The 23,050-nt window shown below is 45.4% G+C and overlaps 1 protein-coding gene across 1 annotated transcript in view; it reads right to left on the bottom strand.

The window, feature by feature from the left end:
- Positions 1-12,576: 12,576 nt before the first annotated feature.
- The window catches only part of LOC120589342 (bifunctional heparan sulfate N-deacetylase/N-sulfotransferase 3-like), a 90,719-nt gene continuing 80,245 nt past the window's right edge, over positions 12,577-23,050 (bottom strand). Inside the window, exons 11-14 of the mRNA XM_039846905.1 lie at positions 21,476-21,646; positions 20,074-20,183; positions 14,736-14,838; positions 12,577-12,838 (exon numbers count right to left, since the gene is read on the bottom strand). Coding sequence (XP_039702839.1) covers positions 12,719-12,838; positions 14,736-14,838; positions 20,074-20,183; positions 21,476-21,646 — 504 coding nt within the window. The 3' untranslated portion in view covers positions 12,577-12,718. The remainder of the gene's footprint in view (positions 12,839-14,735; positions 14,839-20,073; positions 20,184-21,475; positions 21,647-23,050) is intronic.

Raw genomic sequence — 23,050 nt, 5'->3', positions numbered from 1 at the left:
GCCCCAGAGTCGTGGTGGGGGCGAAGGCGGAGCCGAGAAACCGGTCAAGTTCGTGCAATAATACGGATAAAGTGGTGCTGGCTTAATGGTCCCTACAGAGGAAATAAATGACTCAGTGCTGGCTATGTGTTTTTAGTAGAGCCGACGGTATTTGATGATAGACTTGCTGTAGGATATAAGAGAAGGGGGTCTAGGATATGGGGAAAATGGCTCCGAAGTTTTTAATATTTGCCGAGGTGAGGAGGAGTAGGTTTGCGGGGAGGCGTGCTCGGACACAGTGTGTGCATGTTAGGTTTGCGATCCTGTTCAGACCTCCGAGTAGAATTAAGTAGGGAGTTTATGAGTATGGAGTTCGAGGGACAAGTCTGGGCTGGAGAAACAAATCTGAGAGCTGTCAAACTGTAGATGGCACTTAAAGCCATGAGATTGGGACAAAGTGTAAATAGAAAACAGGATCAAAGACTGAGCCCTTGGGCAGGTCGGCATTTATCTGCTGGGAAAAATAACAGGACACAGCAGCGGAGGCTGAGAGTGAGGTAAGGAGGAAAGCCCGTGGGGTCCGCATCCCGAAGGTCAAGAAGGACGTTTTTGAAATAGGAGCGATCAACTGTTCATGGTACAAGTAAGCTGAGCGCTGAGAAGCGACCACTGGATTTAGTGGTGTGGACGTCACCTGGGACCCTGTAAATGCCAGTCTCAGAAAGGATGGGAGGGGAGGAATCGGAGACTATGTGTGGATTGAGATAACTCGTTTGAGAGGTACTATAAAGAGGAAGAAAAATGGGCCATATCTGGAGAGGGATGGGGGATCAGAGTGGATTGTTTTGTGAGCACGGGAGAACAGAAAGCATGTTTGTATTCTGCTAGGAAAGATCCAGTAGAAATGGAAAAATTGATAAGCCGGAGAGATTTAGTGATTCTCTTGGTTGATGTGGGATCTTGTGTGCAAAGCAGGAATTCGCCTAAGATGGTTCAAATGGTTTATTTGTAGAAATGGAGTCTGTAGATGGGTACAGACGCGGGTGGGTGAGTGATGCGGTGGTACGAACCAGCCAATGCTCTCTTCTGTTAATTCCCCCCCACCTCCCGCCCAAGTAACAGAAAGTAAGTTCATCAACTGGGAGCGAGGATGGGGCGGGAGTGTTGGGTACTTGAGAGAGAAGACATATATTAGGAGACTGTGTGCATGGGCTGGGAAACAGAAGGATTCTCAGGTCACGTTAGGGTCTACTGGGGCCCGTGTAATGAATTTAAATCCCTTTCGATTTAAAAACTAGCACGATTGTGTATTTTCGCCACGCCAAGCTCAGCTGCGTGGTGGTGAGTGTAAAGCTGAAGGTTGGGGTGACCTAGGGTTGGGGTTTGCCGAGGCAGTGAAGGGAGCGAGGAGGGCAACAGGTGTGCAAGGGCGTGGCTGTGCTGATTTGCTGTGGACTCTGAACTAGGTAAAAAGGGAGAGCACAAGAACCGAGCAGGGGACATCAAAAACATAAGCAGGATCAATGAATTTTGAGGTGATGGTGAGTCTAAGAGATTTTGGAAGTGGGGTGCTAGATAGAGCAAGTGACCCCATTAAGTGTCTACAACATATCTATTTATCGGGGAGTTTAGCAGGCAGGCTGCGGAGCCTTGCGTGGTTCAGCAGGACACACCGTGGGGCGCCCAGGTGTCCTGCGATCTTAAACTGGCTTCTGTCATCACGAGTGATGGTGTGACTTGGTTGTAGAGACGCACATGTTGGTGAGATGTTGCTCTCATAGTTCATTAAATAGTTAACAGCTCCAAAGCTTGATTTTTTCTTTCTTTCTTTCCTTAGATGGTTCATGACCTTTCATCTTTGGTTTAATCTACTTACTAATGAGACCCCTTTCTTATTTTGTTTTTTGTCTTGCACACTTTATGCAAAAGATTGCTTGTTTAATACTTAATATAGGAATAGAGTACATTAAAATGGAAATCCTTTTTACTGTTTTAGAGTATCTACAGGCTAACATTTATAAAATATCTAATGCTTTTATGCTAGACATGTTAAAATAATTTGAGAATTTAATGATCACTTGCTAAAATTCTCTTTACTTGTTTTTCTTTACTTTCCCCTATAATATAATTTATAGATGTTTCATGATTTACTCTAGTACTCAGATACAAAATTCCTTTGATCCACCATCTATAAAGATTATACTTATCTATATTAGTGAGATAAGCTTATGTTTACATAAAGCAGTAGAATGAAAATTAGAAGCATCCAATTCATATGAGGCGCCACTAGGTGGCTCTGTTACCCCATTATTTAGCTATGTTTTTAAAAACCTACAGGTTTAACATGAAATACATTCATATATTATTGTGCATGAATGTGTAAATGAACATGTGGATGATAACATGAAAATGTCGGCCTATGTGCTGTTTCTCCCAGCCTCCCTTCTTGACTGCGGTCTCATCTGACAAAAACATCCGTAGTAAATATTGAAAACCTTGGATTCTACCAAAAAAGAACAACTTTTCCCAGATGCAGATTCTGAAAACAAAATTGAAATACTGCAGACCTTTTTCATGTGCAAATTTGATGTTTTTGTTTTTAAAATACTAAGTCAAATCGAAATCTAATTCATGTCCTATTGCCTGAAGCGTTTGAGTTGACACTTGAATGTGGAGTGGATCGAAGAGCACACGGGTGCTGTTGGAGAAACGTTCTCCTTTGCCCAATCCGCCGGAGCACAGGGATGAGCGCGTACTGTTCGCCTTACCTGCAGCAATATTTGCTGCGTGCTCCCTGCTCTGTGGATGTTTGCTGAACAAGGAAGCCAGGAGTGAAAGAAAATTTCCTGGGAAATTATACACAGTGTTCAAAGGGAAAAATTAATTCCCAGTTAGTATAGTAAAGCCAAAACGACACGTTTGGTCCCGGGCACATCTTACCTCTGTCTTTGAGAAGTTTTACATCGAGGATTTTTTTTCCTCCTGTGAGATAATAAATTTTATAATGGAGATCATTTCACAGGGGAAGCTTTATGACTAACTCTGGAATTGATCCCTATTAGTCTGTATTTATAATTGGAATAGATTTTTGCTGTCGTGAATCCCGGTGTTAGAATTTTATATTCTTCATGAGACAGGAAAGACTATTGATTAATTTCTATTTGATCCTCAAAGAACTGACGAGACTTATGTAACATTGAAAAATTTAAGCTCGAGCTGAATCTAGAAATATCTTAACATTCTTTTTTCAAAAAGTAAAATAAAAGACTTCAGATGGTATATGAGAACATGCCAATTTAATATATAAGATGTTTTAGTAATTCTTAGTCCGATCCAAGTAAATTTATAGAAAACCAAGTAGAATTAGAACCAGAGAAATTACTTTTTTATTCCTCTAATTTAAAACCCTTTTATTTGTATTATAATTTATGTAAATGGACAGTATGTCTCAGAAATCAGAAGAATCCTGAAAGAAATTCATGGAATTCAGTAAATTAAGTAAAAGCAATAATAGTTTTGGAACACACTTTATATTTTGGGGCACTGGACTGCAATGCCCGAGAAGATCTAAGGGGAGAAATTGTATGAAATGAACAGATAGGAAAGGGTCTGAAAAAGAGAGTTATTTGTTGTTGTCACCTCGAGGAGGTGACAATAACGAAAACAGCCCACGTTTGGGTGCTTTTCTGCTCACGAGTGAACGCATTTCACCCTCACAGCCATTTAAGCGCTATTACCATCTCCCTCTAACAGATGAGCTAAGAGAAGCACAGAGAAATCATGTCATTAACCTCGGGTTAGACCTGGGATCTGAGCATTGTCTGCAAAAGAGTAAAAATAATATTGGGTATATGATGAACGTAAATCTGGGCTCAAAACTCAAGTCCGACTTTGCTTCTTGGGAAGTATGACCTTGGGAAAGTTATCTATCCTTTGCAAACTCATCTCTTCATCTGCGAAAGGAGGCCAGTGGTATCTCCCTTTAGGTATTATTATTAGGATAATTTATAAGAATAAGCTGGTAATTAGAAAGCACTCTGTAAAGGTTAGTTTTTTGGGTGTGTCTTACATTTAAAAATGACTTTGCCAATTTTAATTCTTTATTAGGACTTCATTGTTATTTAATGCCTGAATTTGTTCCTAGTTATTTAGAAGACATAGAGTTGTAAAGTTTTGCACGATTGGGGAAATAGATATATCTTTGTTGGTTAAATTTATTGATTTATAAAATATAAGAAAAAATGCAATGTTAAAACTGTTATCCTTTGCCTTTATTCCTTCCCCAGCTATTTATTGCTAAATGCATTCATTCATCTAAGAAGTATTTATTATGTGTCAGAGACTAGACACATAAATGTGGGGACACGTCATGAAAGAAAACAGAAATACACCTGTCTTCAAGAAGCTTATTTGAGTAGAAGACAATAGATGTAATGAAATCAGTAAATTATATAGTTAGTTTTAAGATTATAAGTGCTATGGTAAAAAAAAAAATCGATCAGGGCAATGGGAATCAGGAGAGCAGGGGACAGGGAAAGGGTGAATTTTTGTATAAGGTTGTCAGTATTGGACTATTAAAAAATGATGACATTTGAGCAAAGACCCAGATAAAGTGCAGGAGCTAGGCATGTGGGCATTTGAGGGACCGTCAACACAAAGGCTCTAGGAGCATCGGCAAGGAAGCCGGTGCCACCGTGTGGAATGAGACGGGGGAGTGGAGGGACCGGAACTTGAAGGCCGTGCGCGTCAGATCCCATAAGGCCTTGTGCTCTTGCTGAGAAGGGCAGCTGCTGCCGCACTCTTGACAGACGAGTGCTCTGACTTGGTGTATAAAAGGTTACTCTGGGTGTCGCGTTGGCGAGATTATAGGGTACAGGGATGGAAGCAGGGAAGCTCTCCAAAGTGAAGATGGCGTTATTTCAGGACAAGGCGGCAGCAGTGGAATTGTTGAGAAGTGATTGATTTGAGATGGGACTGAAGATAGAGCCAGCGGGGTTTCTTGACAGGCTGACTGTAGGGTGTGCTCATCCAGAGAGTGAGCATCTTAACATAGTCACAGGCTCCACCCCCACGCAAGGCAAAATCACACGGGAGTGTGACTCCTACGGTGTGTCCGCCAAAGGTCAGGCAGATTGTTTGGGAAGAAACCAAACTCTGCAGCTGTGCCCCATCTGCAGACTCGAGCCCACAGTGTCACTGTGTCTCCCCCGGCTCTTCCTAACTGAGGCATCTGTCAACAGTCTGGCCGTTTGCTCCTTCTCCGTGGGTCTCCATCGCTACCGACGAACTGGGAAATGATGCTCATATAGCGGGTGTAAGTTCCATAACCCACACCCAGGGCAGACACGTAGCTGCCTTTCGTTTTCAGTAACTGTCCCCATTCAAGACATGTTTCATTGCTTTAGGGGTTTTTAAGTCTATTTTAAGACAATCCAGTGAAATTCATGATTCTTCTCTCTTTTTTCCCAAGGGGGTCATAACAGTGAACAGGAGGCAAGACGGTGACATCTGGGCCCAAGCCTCATCTCTCCTCTGCTGCACGGGATGAACCTCATCAAGTTCGCTTTTGGGTAAGTGGCCTCTGGCTTCCAGTCATCATCCGGTGCAGGTCACTCGGTGTCCTCCTGGCCCCGGCTGTCCGGTCCTCTTGGATCTAAAGGGCTGTTCGTAGTGATTTCTGCAGTCTCCATAGAGAATGGAACTTGTAGTGTTCTTCTGTGCCACCGTTTATGGTGTAAGTCTTGGCTTTTGGTATTAAAATCACTTACAGCTCCTGTGATATCTCTCGCACTCTGGTCTCAGGATCCCTTTACATTAAAAAAAAAACTGTTGAGAGCGCCAAAGGGCTTTTGTTTATAAGAGTTACATCTACCACTATTTACCGTATTAGAAATTTAGATCGAAGAATGTAAAAATATTAATTTAAAAGTAATAAGAGCAAGTCCATAATAATAGTATAGTTTTAACGTTTTCCAAAACAACAAACATTGAGAAGAATGGCATTGTGTTGCATTAATAGAAGACGGATTCTGATATCTATGTTTGCGTTCAATCTATCTTGGTATGTTGTTTTTGTTGAAGTATTTAAAAATATGACTTCACACAAATATGTATTTGGAAAAGGGAAGTGTATGTTTATGGTCTTTTCAAATAACTGTGGATATTTTTCTTTGATACTACACTAAAACTTGACAAATGGTATTTTCTTAAAGGATATTTATAATGTGGAATCTGAGACCAAATCAATGAACCTTTCATATTCTGCTACATGAAAAACTATTAGTTCATCTCGCTCTAAGAATGGATCTTTTACCATGACAACGATTGTGCCGTATGTAACTATTTTGTAACCTCGTTCATTGGTCGTTTGGAAAATACGTTGCTAACGTTGATACATTTCATTACATAATATTAGAAATCATACCTGTTAATATGACCATCCATCCCATTAGAAAGAGTATTTAAATACTAGTCAGCTGTTAAGCTGCAGGTAGCAGATACGAGTTCAATAACATTCTTTCACTTGAAAGCTCAAATTTTATCACGGGCAATAAATACTGTCAGTTGTTTTTCTTGAGGTGACAGACTCACTTTGTTTCTTTTCCAAAAGATGTCTGGCAGTTGCTCAAGTCTGTTAGCTATAGTTCTCTGTCAGTCATTCTTTCAAGTAAAAATGATGTCCCAGAATAAAGTAGCTATTTTTTTCTAGTTCAAACAAATCGAACAACATTTTTTAAAACATATAAAGTAGCTAGTTCAATTCGCAACTTAAACAGTTACTCCTCTGCTTTTCTTGAGACAACTGTCTCCTTCAGTGTGTGGCAGAAGTGTTCTAGGCAAACTTCACGTTTTGTCAGAGAGAGTATTAAAAAGACAGGTACTCAAGGGTTGGAGTTTAATAATAATAATCTTCCTGGTGAAGCCGACTTTTGTTAACGGCGTGAATACAGTGACTGCTAGTGCAGGCCGACGCTACTGTCTGATCGATGCTGGCACTGGCGATTTGGCCCGTCGCTGCCATTGCAAGATCAGTGAAAACCCAAACACAATGACAGGAATAGAGTAAGTATTATGATGAAAATAACTTTGACTTCGCAGACCCCTGAAAGGGACATGTGTCTGCCAGGGGTGCCCAGACCATACTCACTGAACTACAGAACTCGCTCTTACCTATTGCTTACCTCCTGGATAACGGCCCCCCCGCGGATGCTAAAGTCACCTGTGTTTTAGATCTCTGGCCTCTGTGATCTTCCCACCAGGCTGGACACTGTCGGTCGAGTATACTTAGACTAATTTATTTTAAATGATAGACGGTCGCTGGTGCGGTTTTAAAAGTGGTGTATGCACTTGGAAATAACAACCCCAACATTCCTCTCTGCTCCCTCGCTCCAGGCCCGTTTGTCAAGGGCGAGTCCCCTTGACCACTTCTGTGCCAGTCGTGTTGGTGACGTCCGTAGTTCCGGTGACCGTTTACCCTAACATCTGGGTTTGTGGACGTCAAGCGCTGCGCCGGCTCCGCACACGTGTCACTCATTCGCGGTACTGTTCCCCAGTACCGCGAATGAGTGACACGTGTCACTTGCTCCTCTTCCTAATTCCTGAGCATTCGTTTATATTTTTATTTTTGTGTCTAGTCTTATGTCTGTGGCTTACATAACGTACTCAGCAAAGATTCCTGCTGAATTCACCAGGGACCCAGAGTGGACCAGAAGCGAGGGGGTGGGGTCGAAGTGCTCGGGCCCCTGTTCGGTGTCCAGCGCTCCCACCACGCGGCCCCTCGGGGGCGGGAGGCAGCCAGCGGGGACCGCCGGGGCTACAGTATCCAAACCGGGAGCAGCTAGCGAGGGCCACATTTGACCCTTTCCACGGACATGGGGAGGTTGAGGCCCCAAAGGAAAAGAGACCTACCCAATGTTATTTAGCTAAGAACAGGTATTGGCTTGTGGGTCAATCTATCTCCTTTATTATTCCAGTCATACGGAAGCCATCCCTGCAATGATGTGGGGATGGAAAATAGAAACAATATGGTCTGATCACGTTGATCAGAGGTGGGAGTGAGAATTTTTCTAGCTTTTCATTGTTTTAAAACATGGTAATCTTTAACTGCTTAGTAGTTTGTCAGTTTATTCATTTGAATATGAAGTAAACTTTATTTTTTGATGGTATATGTTTTGTGGGCCTTTAAAAGTTTCATTTGTTTTGAAGGACATAAATTAAGTTCTGAAAAGATACACTAAAACCCTAGGAGTACAGAGCATTTTGAGCCTGCATTTCTGTTTTAAGTGGTTGAAACTGAAAAAATTCAGATTCAGAATATTATTTACCAAATAGAGAGAAGAAGAAGGCCAGTCTTCCCTGGTCCAACTGTATAAATTATGCATAATATTTAAGAGCAAGATCTGGTTTCCATTTCGGTTATTGATTTGAAATAGAGCATTTTGGCATAAGAAATGTAGACAGAAGCCATTTCCTGCACCTAATTTATTCCCTCAGAAGCAAGCAGCAGCTTGCTGGAGACGGTTTCATGTAAGATTTGTCACAGATCCTGTGTGCTTTGGAAATGTTTTACATTTCATTCAGTTCAATTCAGTTTTCTGTATGATAAAATGTGGGTGAATATATTCTTCCTAACAATATCTTGGAGACTTTATGCTGTATTTAATTTGTGAAATTTGCTTTGACTTCCTTGAAAGGGACTGCTAGGCAAATAAAATATTTGACCTAAATCTGGCAGGTGAATGTCTTTCTTAAATAGTTATTGACACTATTCATGATTTCTCTCGTCTCTAAGGGGTGCTCTGAAGGAGTGGGTGAAAATATAGCTGCATTCGACTTTCGTGGTTTATTAATCTTTGTATTTGTAACTTTTGGGAATAGATTGAGAAAGGATAAAACCTCAAAGATTAAGATCGCGCAAGGGGATGCTAGGAAATAAATCTCACGCACTAATAAGTAAGTGAATAAATCCTTTGTGACATGTTTTAGGAGCACTGATTATATAGAGAACTCTTATAGACAACAGGTCAAGGACAATAAACGGCAAAGACAATAAATGGCACTGGGTGGGGGAAGTGGCCCCCAAATTCTGTTACGTACCCTTGGCCACAGGTGAGAGGCTTGCTCAAAGTAGAGTCTAGATTGTCTTGGGAATGGAATCAATGTCAACCTTGTCTTTAGTTTTTATCCTCGAAGGTAAAATTCATGGCTTGACCTTACGAAATTTAGTCTACTCTCAGAGTAAGTAAAGAGAAGGCAAACACTTCGAGCCAACACAAATCATCACTGAAAGACTGTGGACCGCAGGTGTTCACGGGTCTCTTCGCGGATGGGTGCGCATGCGCGGGGCGGGGCGGGACGGGCTGGAGGAAGGCGGCAGCTGTGGTGTCTGGGGTGGCCAAGCAGCATCAGCTTTGGCCGAGCAGAGCTCTGTTCCTGAATATAATGTGAAATTAGAGGAATCCCTTCATCCTAGAGTATTTGAGCAGTTCCGTGCACCCCTCGCCCCCACCCCACCCCCACCAGTGAGCCTTCAAGCTAAAACGCACCTCCTGGAAACTGCAGTGTTGATACCTCTGGAAAGTATAGGATTATAAGTCATTATACGCCAGAGACTTGATGGGGTTGGTCAGATAGAAAATTGGGGGTCAGACGTATATTCCACACTGGAGAACTGTGTGGGAGATGGGCCTGGCAGCAATCCCTGGGGACATGGAGACAGGGTGGGCTGCAGCCTGAGAATATCTGACGTCCAGAAAGTAAAGAGACTAGGAGAGAGAAAAGAACGCTCATGGGAAATGTCGATGAATGCCTAGACCCCCAAACCGCTCTCTGCAGAGATCGTTTTGCTAGATTTCTAATTAAAAAGAGACTAACGAACACCTTTTAAAGCTCTAAGGAAAAGAGCGCATTCGTGGGCACAGAGCAGAGTACTGGGGTGTGCAGTGCTGCGAGAATTCACGTTCCTACGTCTGTTCAGTTACAGCTGCGGGGTCTCTTATTCTCTTATCCTGGGGTCCCACGAGCAAGACCAGATGCTGCTCAACATCTACTAGAACTAATAACATGATGAGAAAGATCTTGGAAAGGTTGTGTTATTAAAAATAAACGTACTTACGCCCGACTCGGAAGTCTTCCACGCACCTCCCGGTTTCGGACCGTAGCGGTGCGTGCGCGCTGCATCCACCTGCCTGTGCGCTAGGCGAACGCAGGAAAGGCCTGGCTGCTCCCTCCCTCGAATCACCACGCCCAGACGCTTCGTTTCTTATCACAGTTTATTGTTGTGCATATGAGGTACCATGCTGCTATCAGAATTATATCCAGGTTTTTTTTTTTGTTTTAGAAAGCTCAGAGAAAAAAAAAAGTTTCCAGTAATTTTCATTCAATGTGAATGATAAACATTGAAAGAGCCATTTCACCTCTTCCTGAGGAAGCTTTGTATTTTAAGCAATGAAAAAGAGATTCTGTACAAAGCCAGTTTTAAATCACATGGTCTCACGTTCTTTCCTCGTGTGAATTCTCGTTACTTTCGGAATAGCACAATAACCAGCTGTTGGAGTACATGATATGGCAAGTATGTCTGTCCTCTAGAATTTAAAGTTGTCTCCGAGATACACGGAGTGGTCACAGTCCTCTCGAAAGTCTGCTGCTCTAGGTGGCATGATCCTTCTACTGGGAATGAGTAAATTCTGGTATGACCTCTTCCTCTTTCTGCTTTCGATAGACACCCATCCAGTATGTTTTTAACATTATCTCAAAGGGCGAGCTGTTCCATTGGCTCGGTTTACTTAGACAAGATCATGCCATGAGCAGTTTGCTCTAGAAGTTTAGATGCATATCTCATCATCGAAACACGCACGTATCAGTTTTTCTGTTCTTTTTTTCTTTTGTCAGTAGAAATGTCAAAATGAAAACAAGATATCGCTGGGGCCTATTCTCGCTACATTTGACCCTCTTAAACCGGTTTTAAGTCGGCCATATTTATTTTCCTAGCACGTCGGGCAGTGCTGCGTCAGGAAAGGCAGCCGTAAGCGTCTCTGTCCAGGAGACTTCGATTTTGCTTTTACAGTCAGGGCGTCTTAAAAATTGGTTCTTCCTCCTGTTCTTTCTGCTACTGGCTGGTTTAAGAATGTGTGTATCATTTGGATTCATAAAACTTTAAAAACATTTAATTAATAATTATAACGTAAAGATTTTATAGTAAGTGGAAAGATCTCAAAATCTGTTTTCTAATATGTGAATAATTGATATAATTTCACATATAATGGCAAAGAAAATATTTGAACTTTGGATTTTCCTTGCATACCTTTTTTTTTCCTAATCATACTTTTGATAGCATTTCATAAAAGCTTATATAACCATAGCACGGAATTTATTTACTACTTGAATTTTTTCTGTGTAGAGTACATTTAAAACTTAAGTAAATAGAAACACGGGAAAATAGGTATGACGCTCTTTTTCGAATACTTTGTTAATCATATAATCATTTAAAATTCTAGTGTAAATATATTTTAAGAACCATGCCTGGCTCATCTTTGTACTTCCATTTAATTTAGTAGATAATCCATAAATTTAACCATGTTCTACTGTCTTCTATGAGAGTGATGTATGAAATAGTCTAAAAAAATGGGACTTGGCCCTTCTTATTTTTTTCCGCCTCATATTAAAATTATTGTTGCAAATATCAGATGAACAATCATATATTAATGTTTTTGTTATAAATCTCTGCATTATACGATTTCATTTCGAACTATCTAAAACAATGCAGTCTCTCTCTCATTTAAATGTAAATAACATGTCACCTAGAGAAACTGTCCTTAGTTTTCATTTAATAGGCTTTGTTCCGGGAAACAGTAAAAAAAAGCCGTTCGCATTTACAAGCCGGTCCATTTCTGGGCACGTCACATACCTCGGATCCCGTGTGGGCGTCACTGCAGAGCAGTGAGGACTGCAATGGGGACAGAGGTCGTCAGTGGGGTGTCGTCAGGTCCCTGCAGTGTCTCCCCTGAGAGAATTTAATCGGTCCACTTAGCATTATCATTTACTGTTTTTGGAATACTCCTTATGTTTCTATTTCCCAGCCAACGGCTTTACAGCAGTATAAAAATCATGTGATGATAGAGGAGTTAGTAATTTTTATATAAATGCACGAGACTGTGTGTTTGAAAAAAAAATCACATTTTTTTGCTATAGCAGTTATCTTTTTTTTTTTTGATGCAGATAAAGCTCATACATAATTTTTCCACTCTGATCTAGCACAAACTGTAATTTACAATTCTCTCTAAATACTTCAGTGGGTTTTATTTTGGCAAGCATTTTTTCATAGGTGTTACGCCTTTGGCGTTTTATGCTACGTCCTGATGTTTATTTTGCTTCGTTTTGTGGTCTAAAAATCTACAGAGACAATCTTAGTTCATATACAAAAGTGTCGATCTAACTGCGGGACGGAACAGCTCTGCGTGTGCATTCGGTGTCTCTGCCGGTGGCTCTTGACCTCCATGGGCTGCCCCGTAGCCCACGGCGATCCCACAGGCCCGTGCCCGGGTCCAGGGAAAGGCCATCAGCCCCCAGGCTTGTAACAGAGACCTGTTTTATTTGTTCCTAATCATCCACATGCCAGCACATGGAAGGAAGTTTGTTCCTTTTTCTCGTTTGAAGAGGTATATTTTTAGACGGCATTTTGGTGGCTTTGGGAAAGGTGAGTGTTGCGTGGCAGGTGGAGCTCCAGCAGGCGTGCCCAGCGCTATCTCGCCTTCTGCAGCTCCTGTCTCAGCCAGGCCGGCAGGGGCTGCCCCAGCCGGTGCAGCAGCTTGGCCAGCTCCACGTTGTGGTCCCGGTAGTAGCTGGAGAGGAAGGCTCTGCTCTGAGGGGGGAGGGGAGAGAAAGGGACTTTTATCTTGTTGATGACAGTACACTGCATATCCTCTGACCGCGGTTAAATCTGCATCAAGTGCACCATACCTGGATTAAGATTTATATTGTGCATGTGGACTATCGAGGATAATGTAAACACGGTGACTGTTCTTCAGGATACTCTACACGCATACACTGTTCACTAGGAAAAGAGCTTTCATACTGAATGTGATTTATTCGACTATGCAGAATTAAATATTAAAAATAACTAGATTGAGTTGCTGGAAATACAGCTTAACGACTGTTAGTATTTAATAGTAAGCTCTATTAAAATCATCCCAGCTTTGGAGAAATAGTTTGGCAAAGCTATCATATAAGATACCCCTTTGTCATCATTGATTTACATTTATATTTTGAAGGTAATACTTTAGAGATCCTTTAAGGCACATGCGAAATGCCGACTGCTGAAACGGTATTGAGGTGAGCCTTAAAAAGCAAGTCGGCAAACCAGGTAACTCTGTGACCTGGGACATTTGTACTGTTCCACCCAGTGAATAAACAGAACGCCTTGCAAGCCATCCTGACTTATAGGGAGGTAGATTTCCCATCAATAAAGAAAAGCATTGTAACAATCGAAGGGGGCAGAAATGAAAGGGCTGTGCGTGACACGGCATGTGGTGCCCGGGGGGTTCGATCCAGTTTCAGTGATGGGCCAGAAAGGTCGTAAGCAGGGGGCGCGGTTCTTGCATCTGCACCCTCCCCTTTATACTATTCTGAGATGTTCTGTTGAGTTCAACCTGTTCAAAGTTTTTATCTAATTCCTCGTGCTGTTCTTTTAAATGTCATATGTGGGACTGCATTTTAAATGCCATAGAAAAAGCCTCATCCTGTATCGATAACTTCATGTAACACAGGGATTTCTGCAGGAATGGAAATCACTGGAACTAGGCTGAGCATCTGTGCTCTATGCGAAGCGTCGCCGTGACCGGGGAGAACCGACCCTTCTGTGGTTTACGCGTCCGTCTGTCTCGTCAGTCTGTTTTCCGTCTGCCTCAGCCCACAGACTCAGCGGGCGTGGTCAGGCCAGAGAAAGCTGGGGACGGCTGGCCGCCTCCCAGACATGGGCCTGGGAGCCCGGTCGTTCTGTGCCTCCTCTGCTCCGGCCAGACCTGGCATGCAGGGAGCAGCCGGGTCTTCGGGTGGCATCCAGGTCACGGTCACCGGCCCCACGTTCTCTCTGAACTTTGCGTCGTTCATCTTTATGCCCGGAGCCCTGCTCGGAACAGCTCCTGTCAGCTCGTCCCTAGTGTTTCTCACGTGGTGACTGACTGTCTGACTGTCCCACACTGTGACTCACTTCAGCGTTGAGCGCCCGGGCACCCGTCTCCACCGTCCATCCCTTTGGTGTTTGGAGTGACCCTCCTGATGCCGACATCAGTTTCAAACCTGGCAAGGGTTTTAGCGGCACAGTAACAGTCCGGCGCTTAGTAAATCAATAACTAATATTACGCAGGCCACACTACTGCAGAGTGACTTAGCGAAAAACAACTAGAAACCTTTTAGCCCTGTTTTCAATTTCCAGTCGATGTAGTTCCCGCCTCGGTTTCAGTTAACACTGTTTGGGTGCCGGCACTTCTGTGAGCATATCGTTCTTTCTGGAATGAGATACTATCTTATCTGTTCTGATGCAGAATGAGAAATCCTATTGTTCTCCTTTGTTACTTCTCTGACAGGTGACACTCCACTGGAAAGATTAACACAAGCAAACTGGATGCACTGAAATCCAAATGTTGCGTTTAATTTTTAGAAAGGCTAAATTTTTATTTTAAGCACTTTTCTAAGGAAGTAGATATACTATTATTTAGCATTTTGCTTCTTTAGTTTTGCATTTTAAGCCCTCTACTTACATCAGGACCCATTGGGGGGTATTTTCTTCCTTTGCTCTTTCCAAGGCATTTCGTTTTACCTTCTTCCAGCAACTGACACCAGAAACCTTTATGGGAATCAAACCTAAAAAAAAAAAAATACAGAAAACAAAAAAAGCATATTTTTTCCCCAAGCAATTTATAGGATATAGTGACCCCAAACATGACTATTTTTACTTGGATATTAATCTGTAACCAGAGGAACTGGCATAGTTTTTGACGACATCACTTTGCATAAAGTTCTGGCATTCTCCTGAGCTCTCAGTCCATCTGTCGTAGCTGTGTGTTTGCCAGGTCCCTAACAGAAAAATTGTCAGCAGACGGTCTCCTATTAATAGACACTAATAAGCCCACATCCTTCATCTGGAAGGAAAAAGTTTTATAAATTTCCAGCCTATTCTTTCCCTTTGCAGGGTTTAAAGTGACAAGTTGGGCTTCATCGATATCTGTGGATTTACAGGTCACTGGTGTCACACAATTACAGGGTCACAGAAGAGGAAGGGTTTTGTTGCTCCACAGAGTAATTAACTCGAGGATTCTCTAGCTATAATCCATTTAATTTTGTTCCAAAGCTACTCTCTTATTTTGCCATGAGCTCTGCATGGAAGTCACAGCGCCTATAAATGTGGATTCACTTGGCATAATTGGTAGTCAAAATAATAGCAGCACATTGTTTTTTAGTTTACCAAAAATACTTCACGTAACCCTCGTTTGAGCTTTCATTATCAGTCCTTAATGATCAGGAGTGCGGGTTTCTTCCTTTTTATGGCACTTAGCATAGCGTGTGGCTCTTTGTGAGTGTTCACCACATGGTAGTCGAATGAAAAATGAAAGGGAAAGAAACGTTTGTTGCATTTTTAACAGTTTTTTCGAAGTATAATCTGCATATCATAACACTCACCCATTCTAAGTGGACAATGCAAGAATTTGGAGCAAATTCATAGAGTTGTACAGCTGTCACCACAGTCCAGTCGTAGATCATTCCTACCGCCCCACCACGTCCCTTAGAGCCCGCTGCAGTCAGTGCCTGCTGTCACCCCTAGCTCCAGGCAAGCCCTGACCGGCTTGCTTCTCCAAGTCTTTCTTTTCTTGACATTTCCTTTTTTTTTTGTTTTTTTTTGTTTTTTTTCCTGCTGGTGTGGATATGCCAAATTTTGTTATTCCATTTACCAGCTGACGGACATCATTTGGGTTGGTTCCAGTTTGGGGCTGTTATGAAGAATGTTGCTGTGAACAAGTCTTCGTGGACATGGGGTTTCGCTTCTCTCTGGGTAGAATCCTAGGGGTGGAATCGGCATGTTTGTAAATGTCCGTTTAATTTTTAAGAAGCTGCGAATCTGCTGTCGCAAAGCGGCCGTCTATTGTACATCACCATCAGCAGCAGACGAGGGCTCCAGTCCCTCCAGATTCTCGAGGACGTTCCGTATTGTCTTTTGGATTAAGTCATTCTGTGGCATTTCAGTGTCGTTTCAATTCACGTATCACTATGTTACACGTTGATTATGCCAAGTGACAGTGTGTCTGGAGATGGATTCGTTTTACAATAAAGTTGCAGACAACTTTAAAAAGCTCATTTTAGGGTTTCGGTTTTTTAAAAGAAGTACTTATTGCTGACACGCCATTCAGTTACTAAAAATTCACAGTGTTGTTCTTCTACGGTTCTAACACCGCGTACCGATCTGAAGAGCTTAACGGAGGCTCCAGAAGACTGTTAGGTTTCAGTCCTGCCTCTTCAGCTTCCCTGCCGAGTGACTTCTGGCTGAGCTTTTCTGCGCCCCCAGTTTGTTTGTTTTTTTAGTTAATAGTACTTAGCACAGAGTGTTGTTACGAAGCAGTATATGTAAAATACTTAGCGCACAGAAGTGTGGTCTGATCTTGAAACGTTACAATCACTTTAAAAACAAACCCATCATAAGAGATTGGAGTAGACTATGCCCTTCTCCTTCCCTATTCGGCACCTCAAGGTGCTCCTTCACAGGTCAGCTAGGGAACCAACAGGTTTTAGCTACTATGGCTCCTGTTTCTGCTACTAAGAAGAGTGTTCATGTGGCGCATTTTTACTCAAATGCATCTAAAGTGGCAGGGGGAAGGACTCCTGGGCAGTATGAATTTGGCTGCCAGGGGAGGGAATGGTAGGTACAGGAGAAGTCCTGAATTTTGAAACAGCTTCAGTTCTTTATGACTGAACAAAGCAAAGACAAACACGCGATCTTTATTCAACCCCTGGCATTCAAATCCTGTCGTCCGGTTGTTGACGGTTTCATAGTAAATGAGAATTAAAACTCCACATAATTCAGTCTGGTTTCGTTCATGCTGACAAACAGGATAATTGACTGAGAAATAAAGATGTCGGGTTCAGGTATTTCACGAGTATTCGTAAATGTGAACACTCCTGTCGTGGTCATTGACGGCTGGGTACAGTTGCGAATGGATATATTCATGGAAAAATTAAAAGTTCATATTTTTCCTTTTAGTTGATACGAGTTAGCACAATTCCACGATAAGCATTATTTCCTCTGCTTTCTCTCAAATGATCAGTCAGCCTTAAAATACTGTATAGCACCTAACTCGAAAGCTAAATGATGTCGGCATACCAAGCCTATTTTCAATTTAGGGATTAAGGTTAAATTGAGCAAGAATTGTAAAACGTTAACATACTTAATTGAATGAGAAAGTTCCCATTTACACTGTTTAAAATTACACTGCTTATTTCAGATCACACCCACACTTACTAAGAAAATCAGATTTTTTTTTTTAACATACTCAATATGTCATTTAAAGTCCACGATGACAGTATTAAGTCATTTTAAAGCATGGTAGATTATCCAATACTGTATGAAATTTGAGTCTTGACTACTTTCTTTAGTGATTGTGGAAAGGAATAAATAACACTCTCGACAAGGGAAACTGAGTGCCATTTTTCTACTTTCTATTTTGCAACTGGAATTTTATAGATCTCTTACTCAAATGCATCTAAAATGGCAGTTTATAGATCTCTTAAACCGAAGTACTCTTGGGTGCCAAGGTTGTACAATGACACCTTTGTAGAGACCTAGTTTCATTCCTTCATTCTACTGTGTGCAAAGAACTGGACTCACACGGCTAGCTGAGAATTCATGCCTGTTTGCAGTTCAGTACCTTCTGAGAGAGCTTTAAATGGATTTTAAGTAAGTAGCGAAGAGATAGGCTTCACTATCGCTAGCAGGAAAAACACAAAGCCATAAACGCCACCCCTGAGAGCACGCATTTTGTACCCCGGTCATCCCCAGCATGTCCAGAGCACCAGTGAGTCAGTGCAGGGACCTGAACTAGCGTAGCCATCTTATGAGAGGAGGATTCAGAACAAGGCAAAAGGCACGGACGCAGGACGATTGAGACCAGCTGGGACTTACGACGACATGGAATTCCAAATATCCTACAGCGGGTAACTGTGGGAGTGCACAAGGCGTGTCGGCCCGACTGATGAGTGACAGGAAGATGTGACGAGCAGCTGGATGGCAGTGCATTATCTCTGCCGGGGGGCGAGAGCGGGGGCGCCCGGCATGCAGAGACCGGCGTACCTCATCTCACTGCCTCACCCGCTGAGCCGCCAGCCGGGCTGGATGCACCCCAGGCGCAGAGCGAACCCCGGTTCCTTGTGTTCCTTCTCTTCAGTTTACACTCCCTTTTCTCAGCAGTGGAGGTGGATGAAAAGCTCGCTGCTGAGCTGGATGCAGAGGGGACCGACACGCAGCATGCAGGTCAAGGAGCATTCCGTAAGAAAAAGAGATCATGGCTTTATAGAACACGCCACTACCTTTTTCTGAAATACAAGGCTTTGCTACGTACTCTATAAAAGAGACCCAAAGATAAGCCGACTTGAAATAGAAAACTGTTGAGAAAAGAGCAGCTTTCTCTTCTAAGCGGTCCTTAGAAAGATATAAAGAGAAAGTGGACTTGACTTTCTAACTGCAAACTAAAATCACGCAGCTTCCTTTCGGGTCACGCTGGAAGTTACATGTGAAGCCTCGCATCTGCGGTGGCCCCCGAGCCAAGCTCTGCGAAGCCCTGACAGCACCTCCCGCACGGAAAGCGCGGAGCCGGGAGGGCTGATGGTACCAGCGAAGGACGTGCCTCTCAGGAAGGAAGGGGGCTTGGAACCCGAGCTGCACCGGCTCTAAACCGCAATGTCTCCCTCACGTGTCTCTCCGCATGTGATTTACGCAAGATGGAGGCAGTACTGGCTGTTTTTCTGCCAGTGTTTTACCGTAAGGAATGATGACAGATCAAGGAAGCCTGCCTCTCACCTTCGGAATGGCCTTAGGATGGAGAGCACAAAGAAAAGACAAAACCAGCTGATCTGTAGAACTGAGCTTTACACTGAGAAATGCAGTGGAAGAATTTGTCGATTCAGCCTTTTCCAGTTTCTTTAAGGCTCAGTCTACAGTTAAAAACTCTGTGTATCATAAGGACAGTCAGGTCAGTGGCCCATCCAACTCAGCATCTTCTAGGCATGTGCCACGGGAACAAACCTGATCCTCATCGGTCTGAGCGCCACCTTGTGCAAGGACAAATAAGATGGAGGTCTTATTCAGCCTGCCCAACGAGGTCCAGAGTCAGGGTTCCGGGGAGCTGGGAGGGGCCCCTGGGGCGCATAATTCAGGAGGCGCTCCCTGCCGGCGCTCGCAAGGCCTGGCAGGTGTGTCTCATCGCGTCCTGGTGCCTCTCCTGGTCACCCTTCTCCCTGCCCAGCCTGAGTCATTTACCTGAGGTCAGAGGGAACCGGCAGAAGGAAACCAGCCAGAGCTGTGACTGCCGAGGCCTCCGAAGGAGAGGTGGTGACAGGTCGGACCCACAGTGAGTGAAGACCAAGAGGCAAAAGTAGGAGTCTGCAGGGGTGGTGACAGCACACGTCCCTGGGCCCGCTCAGCCACCCGCCGGGCTGTCCTCGCCATGTGACATAGTTTGAAAATGTCACGAAGGGGAGCAGAGCGAATTCATCAGCCGCCTTGCGAATCGCCTCTTTGTGCTTCCGAGAGGCCCCGGCGTTGCCTGTGACCTGGGCTCGGCAGCACCAGCTCCTCGGCAGCCTCGTCTGAGGTGAGCTGTTGGTTTTGAGGTTTACAGCGGATTCGTTGCTCTCCTTTCCTCCCAGGGGAATTCGTCATAGTTAGAAATCAGTAGAGGATTTAGGACATTTCCTCGCCACAGCATTGAAACGTTCTTTCCCAGGGGCTTGAGACCTCAGTGGAATGAGTCAGTATGCGAACAGCAGCTGACTCAACAGCTGCACCCCCAAACTGCTGAAAACGTCAGCAAATTAATTAGAATATAAACTTACGTTAAAGCTTCTGAGTAATTATAATGACGAGAGACTCCTAGAAACTTCTGTACGTCGTCCATCACTGTAGCAGGGTCTGTTCTTAGCTGTTGCCCATCAATAATCAGCAACTAAATTACCAGAGAAATAAAAAAAAAAGAGACACCGCACATCAGGAAAAGCTGTGGGACTGTGTGATGGAACACCTCTGGACCGCGGACGCGCACGGCGACACAGCACCCAGGGGCCTGGCTGCCCCCGTCAACCCTGAGCAGAAGCACGTCGCCGGTGCGAAACGCACTCCCGTCCCGCAGGCATCGTGAAAACGGAGCTGCTCGAGGGGACCGACAGAGCGTAAGAAACGTGGCTCTAAGGTCACCAATGGAAACCAAGTTTAGAGACACAAAACGTCGACTCCGCCATGCGGGCTGGGAGGGAGCGCTGTGGAAACGGAGCCGGCCGTCCCACGACCTGGTGCGCGAGGCAGAGACCCTGCCACCGCCACGGCCCCGCCGGAGGAGGGGTCCGTCAGGCTTTAAGAGATATTTGGTAATCCCTTTGGGGAAAAGGGAGGACTCCCAGAGGCCCGAGTGTGGACAGATTTTCCTCGTGCACTAAGTGGAAGGCTTGGCTTGCCGTGGTGGCGAGGGCGGTGGGGTGGACCCGGCGAGATCAGTGGCAGGACACCGGTGGGGCCACCAAGCCTGCGGCGCAGCGCTCGCTCACGCCTCCTCTCCAGTGTCTGTGGTTAGTTCAGACCGGCACTGTTCTAGAACTTTCTGTGAAGATGGTCATATTCTACAGAGGCAGTGTCCCACAGGTGGCTACTGAACATCTGAAATGGGGCTAATGTGATTGAGGAATTGAAATTTTAATTTTATATGATTTTAATACAAATTTAAATAGCCACACGTGGCAGCAGCTACCTGCTGGACGGCAGGGCTCTGGACACAGAGCACACGCCACGTCTGGCGTGACCGGGGTGCGTTAGGCAATCCGCGTAGGCCCGACTTTGCGATCTTGGTTGATACGGAGCAAACTGAGACACAGGGAAGCCAAGGAAAACATAGGACTTAAGAAAAATCCAGCAAGGTGGCTCCAAGGGGAATAATGGCAGTTACTTAGGCAACACGACATTTGCCTTGTTTGGTTAAGAGGTTCTCAAGCTTTATTCTCAGGATAAGAATCAGGGGTTTGAAGCTTTTAACGCTTTTTCCAGCCAGGAAGGGGGTGCGCTAGAAAACGGCGCGGGGAGGATTATCCTGGGACATTTCCGCGGACAACCACGCGGCTTCCCCGCCGGCGCGTCGCTGGGATCCTCTGCCGCTGTCTCGTTGTTTACAGTAAAGCACCCGAACTAGCGGCGTTTCCCGCACCCGGGCAAGGCCGGCAATGCGGTGACACGTGACGCGATGCTCAGTACCTGCAGCGGCGGGAAGTAAAGGAGCCACCTCTCGATGTGGCTGGCGTACCACCCGGGGACCAGGCACCTCTTCTGCAGGGCTCGCAGCTCGGGGGGCGCGCGCGGCCCGGCCGAGATCACCTCGTAGAAGCTGAACCTCAGCGCCGCGGGGTCTTCGTGGGATCGCTGATGCTGCACGGGGAAGGCGGAGAATCAGAGCGGCGCGAGCGCCCCGCGAGGCCCCGCGCACCCCGTGACAGGCCGAGCTCTGCGGGCCTCGAGCCGGGGCCGGAGAGCCCGCCCCCCGAAAGCTGCGGGTCTGCAGTGAGCACCGGGGGGCCGAGCTCTGCGGGCGGCGGCGGCGCTGGGAGCGGAGGCACCCGGGAGCGCAGTCGTGCGGGCTGCGCGGCCCGGGCTGATTCTGACCCATGGGGTCTTTGACCAGCGCCGCAGAGTCCGCTCCGCGGGGCGCGCGCTTCGCCCTGGACAGGGACTCGGAGAGCGGCGCGAACGCCCCGCCGGGCCAGAGCGCCCACCGCGTGCGCCAGCGCCGAAGCGCACGACGCGCCACGCGCGCTGCAGCGCGGGTCTGCGGGTCTGCGGGTCTGCGGGTCTGCGGGTCTGCGGGTCCGCGGGTCTGCGGGTCTGCGGGTCTGCGCCGCCCAGCGCCGCCGTCAGGACAGCCACGTCGGCTACTTGACGTGCAGAAAGTACTGAGCACGGCCCTGGACCTCACCCGAAACCCGCAGCTGTGACCGCGCACACCTAGCATCCGAAAGCCAGCGCTTGTCACCCGACGGCGACCTCGGCGACACATTGGGATCGCGCACTGCACAGAAACTGCGGAGAGCACACTCCACCCGGGAGAGCGTTTCGCGATGGCTCGGGCCGGGCCCACGCGTCTGAGGGAACCGCGTTTGCCTGGAGTCGCCGACGACTACGCGGGCCCGGTGGTTGCGCGGGTGTTTACCTGTCTCCTGAACGGCAACTTCGGTGCAACTGACATTCAGACTGCCGCCCCGCACACCCCACTAGACTGTGTGAAGCCCCACGTCTCGCCACTGGGGAGTGACTTATTCGTAATATTTAGGACGTTTTGTTAGCTTACAGCCTTAAAACCTCCTTTTTTAGTAAAGTCTCTATTTTTCAGGGGCTAAGTGCTTGCCAAGCTCTAATTTTCTTTCTGTTTGAGTCAATTAAGGCTCATTTCTCTTTTCTCCAGACACCCGGTGGAAAAGGTAAAAGGTGCAAAACTGGATCAGGCAATTTGCAATTTACTGCATGTTTTGATTTAAAAGATGGCTCCAGGAGTTTGCGGTGAATGATCAGTGTGCAGTTGTGGATTTCAGCTTTCCCGGTGTCTCCGTATTAGGCAGATCATTGCCAATGCGCCTACCTGAGGTCCCGTCTGCTCCACGCGCCCTTCCCCCACCCCGTCCCAGCCTCGCAACCTTTGCTGATGCTGTGTTTTCCCTGCTGTGGACCTGGAAAAAACGCTTTTGTTACATGACAAGAGGACCCAGCGCTGGGAAGCTTTATTCTCTGATACTGTGGATTATCAAGACTGTACCTGTTTGAAATCCGGTCAGCGAGAAG

Source organism: Pteropus medius, unplaced genomic scaffold, assembly GCF_902729225.1.
Source record: "Pteropus medius unplaced genomic scaffold, Ma_sr-lr_union100, whole genome shotgun sequence".
In the NCBI taxonomy this organism is placed as follows: domain Eukaryota; kingdom Metazoa; phylum Chordata; class Mammalia; order Chiroptera; family Pteropodidae; genus Pteropus; species Pteropus medius.
This window is presented reverse-complemented; position numbering and strand designations above follow the sequence as displayed.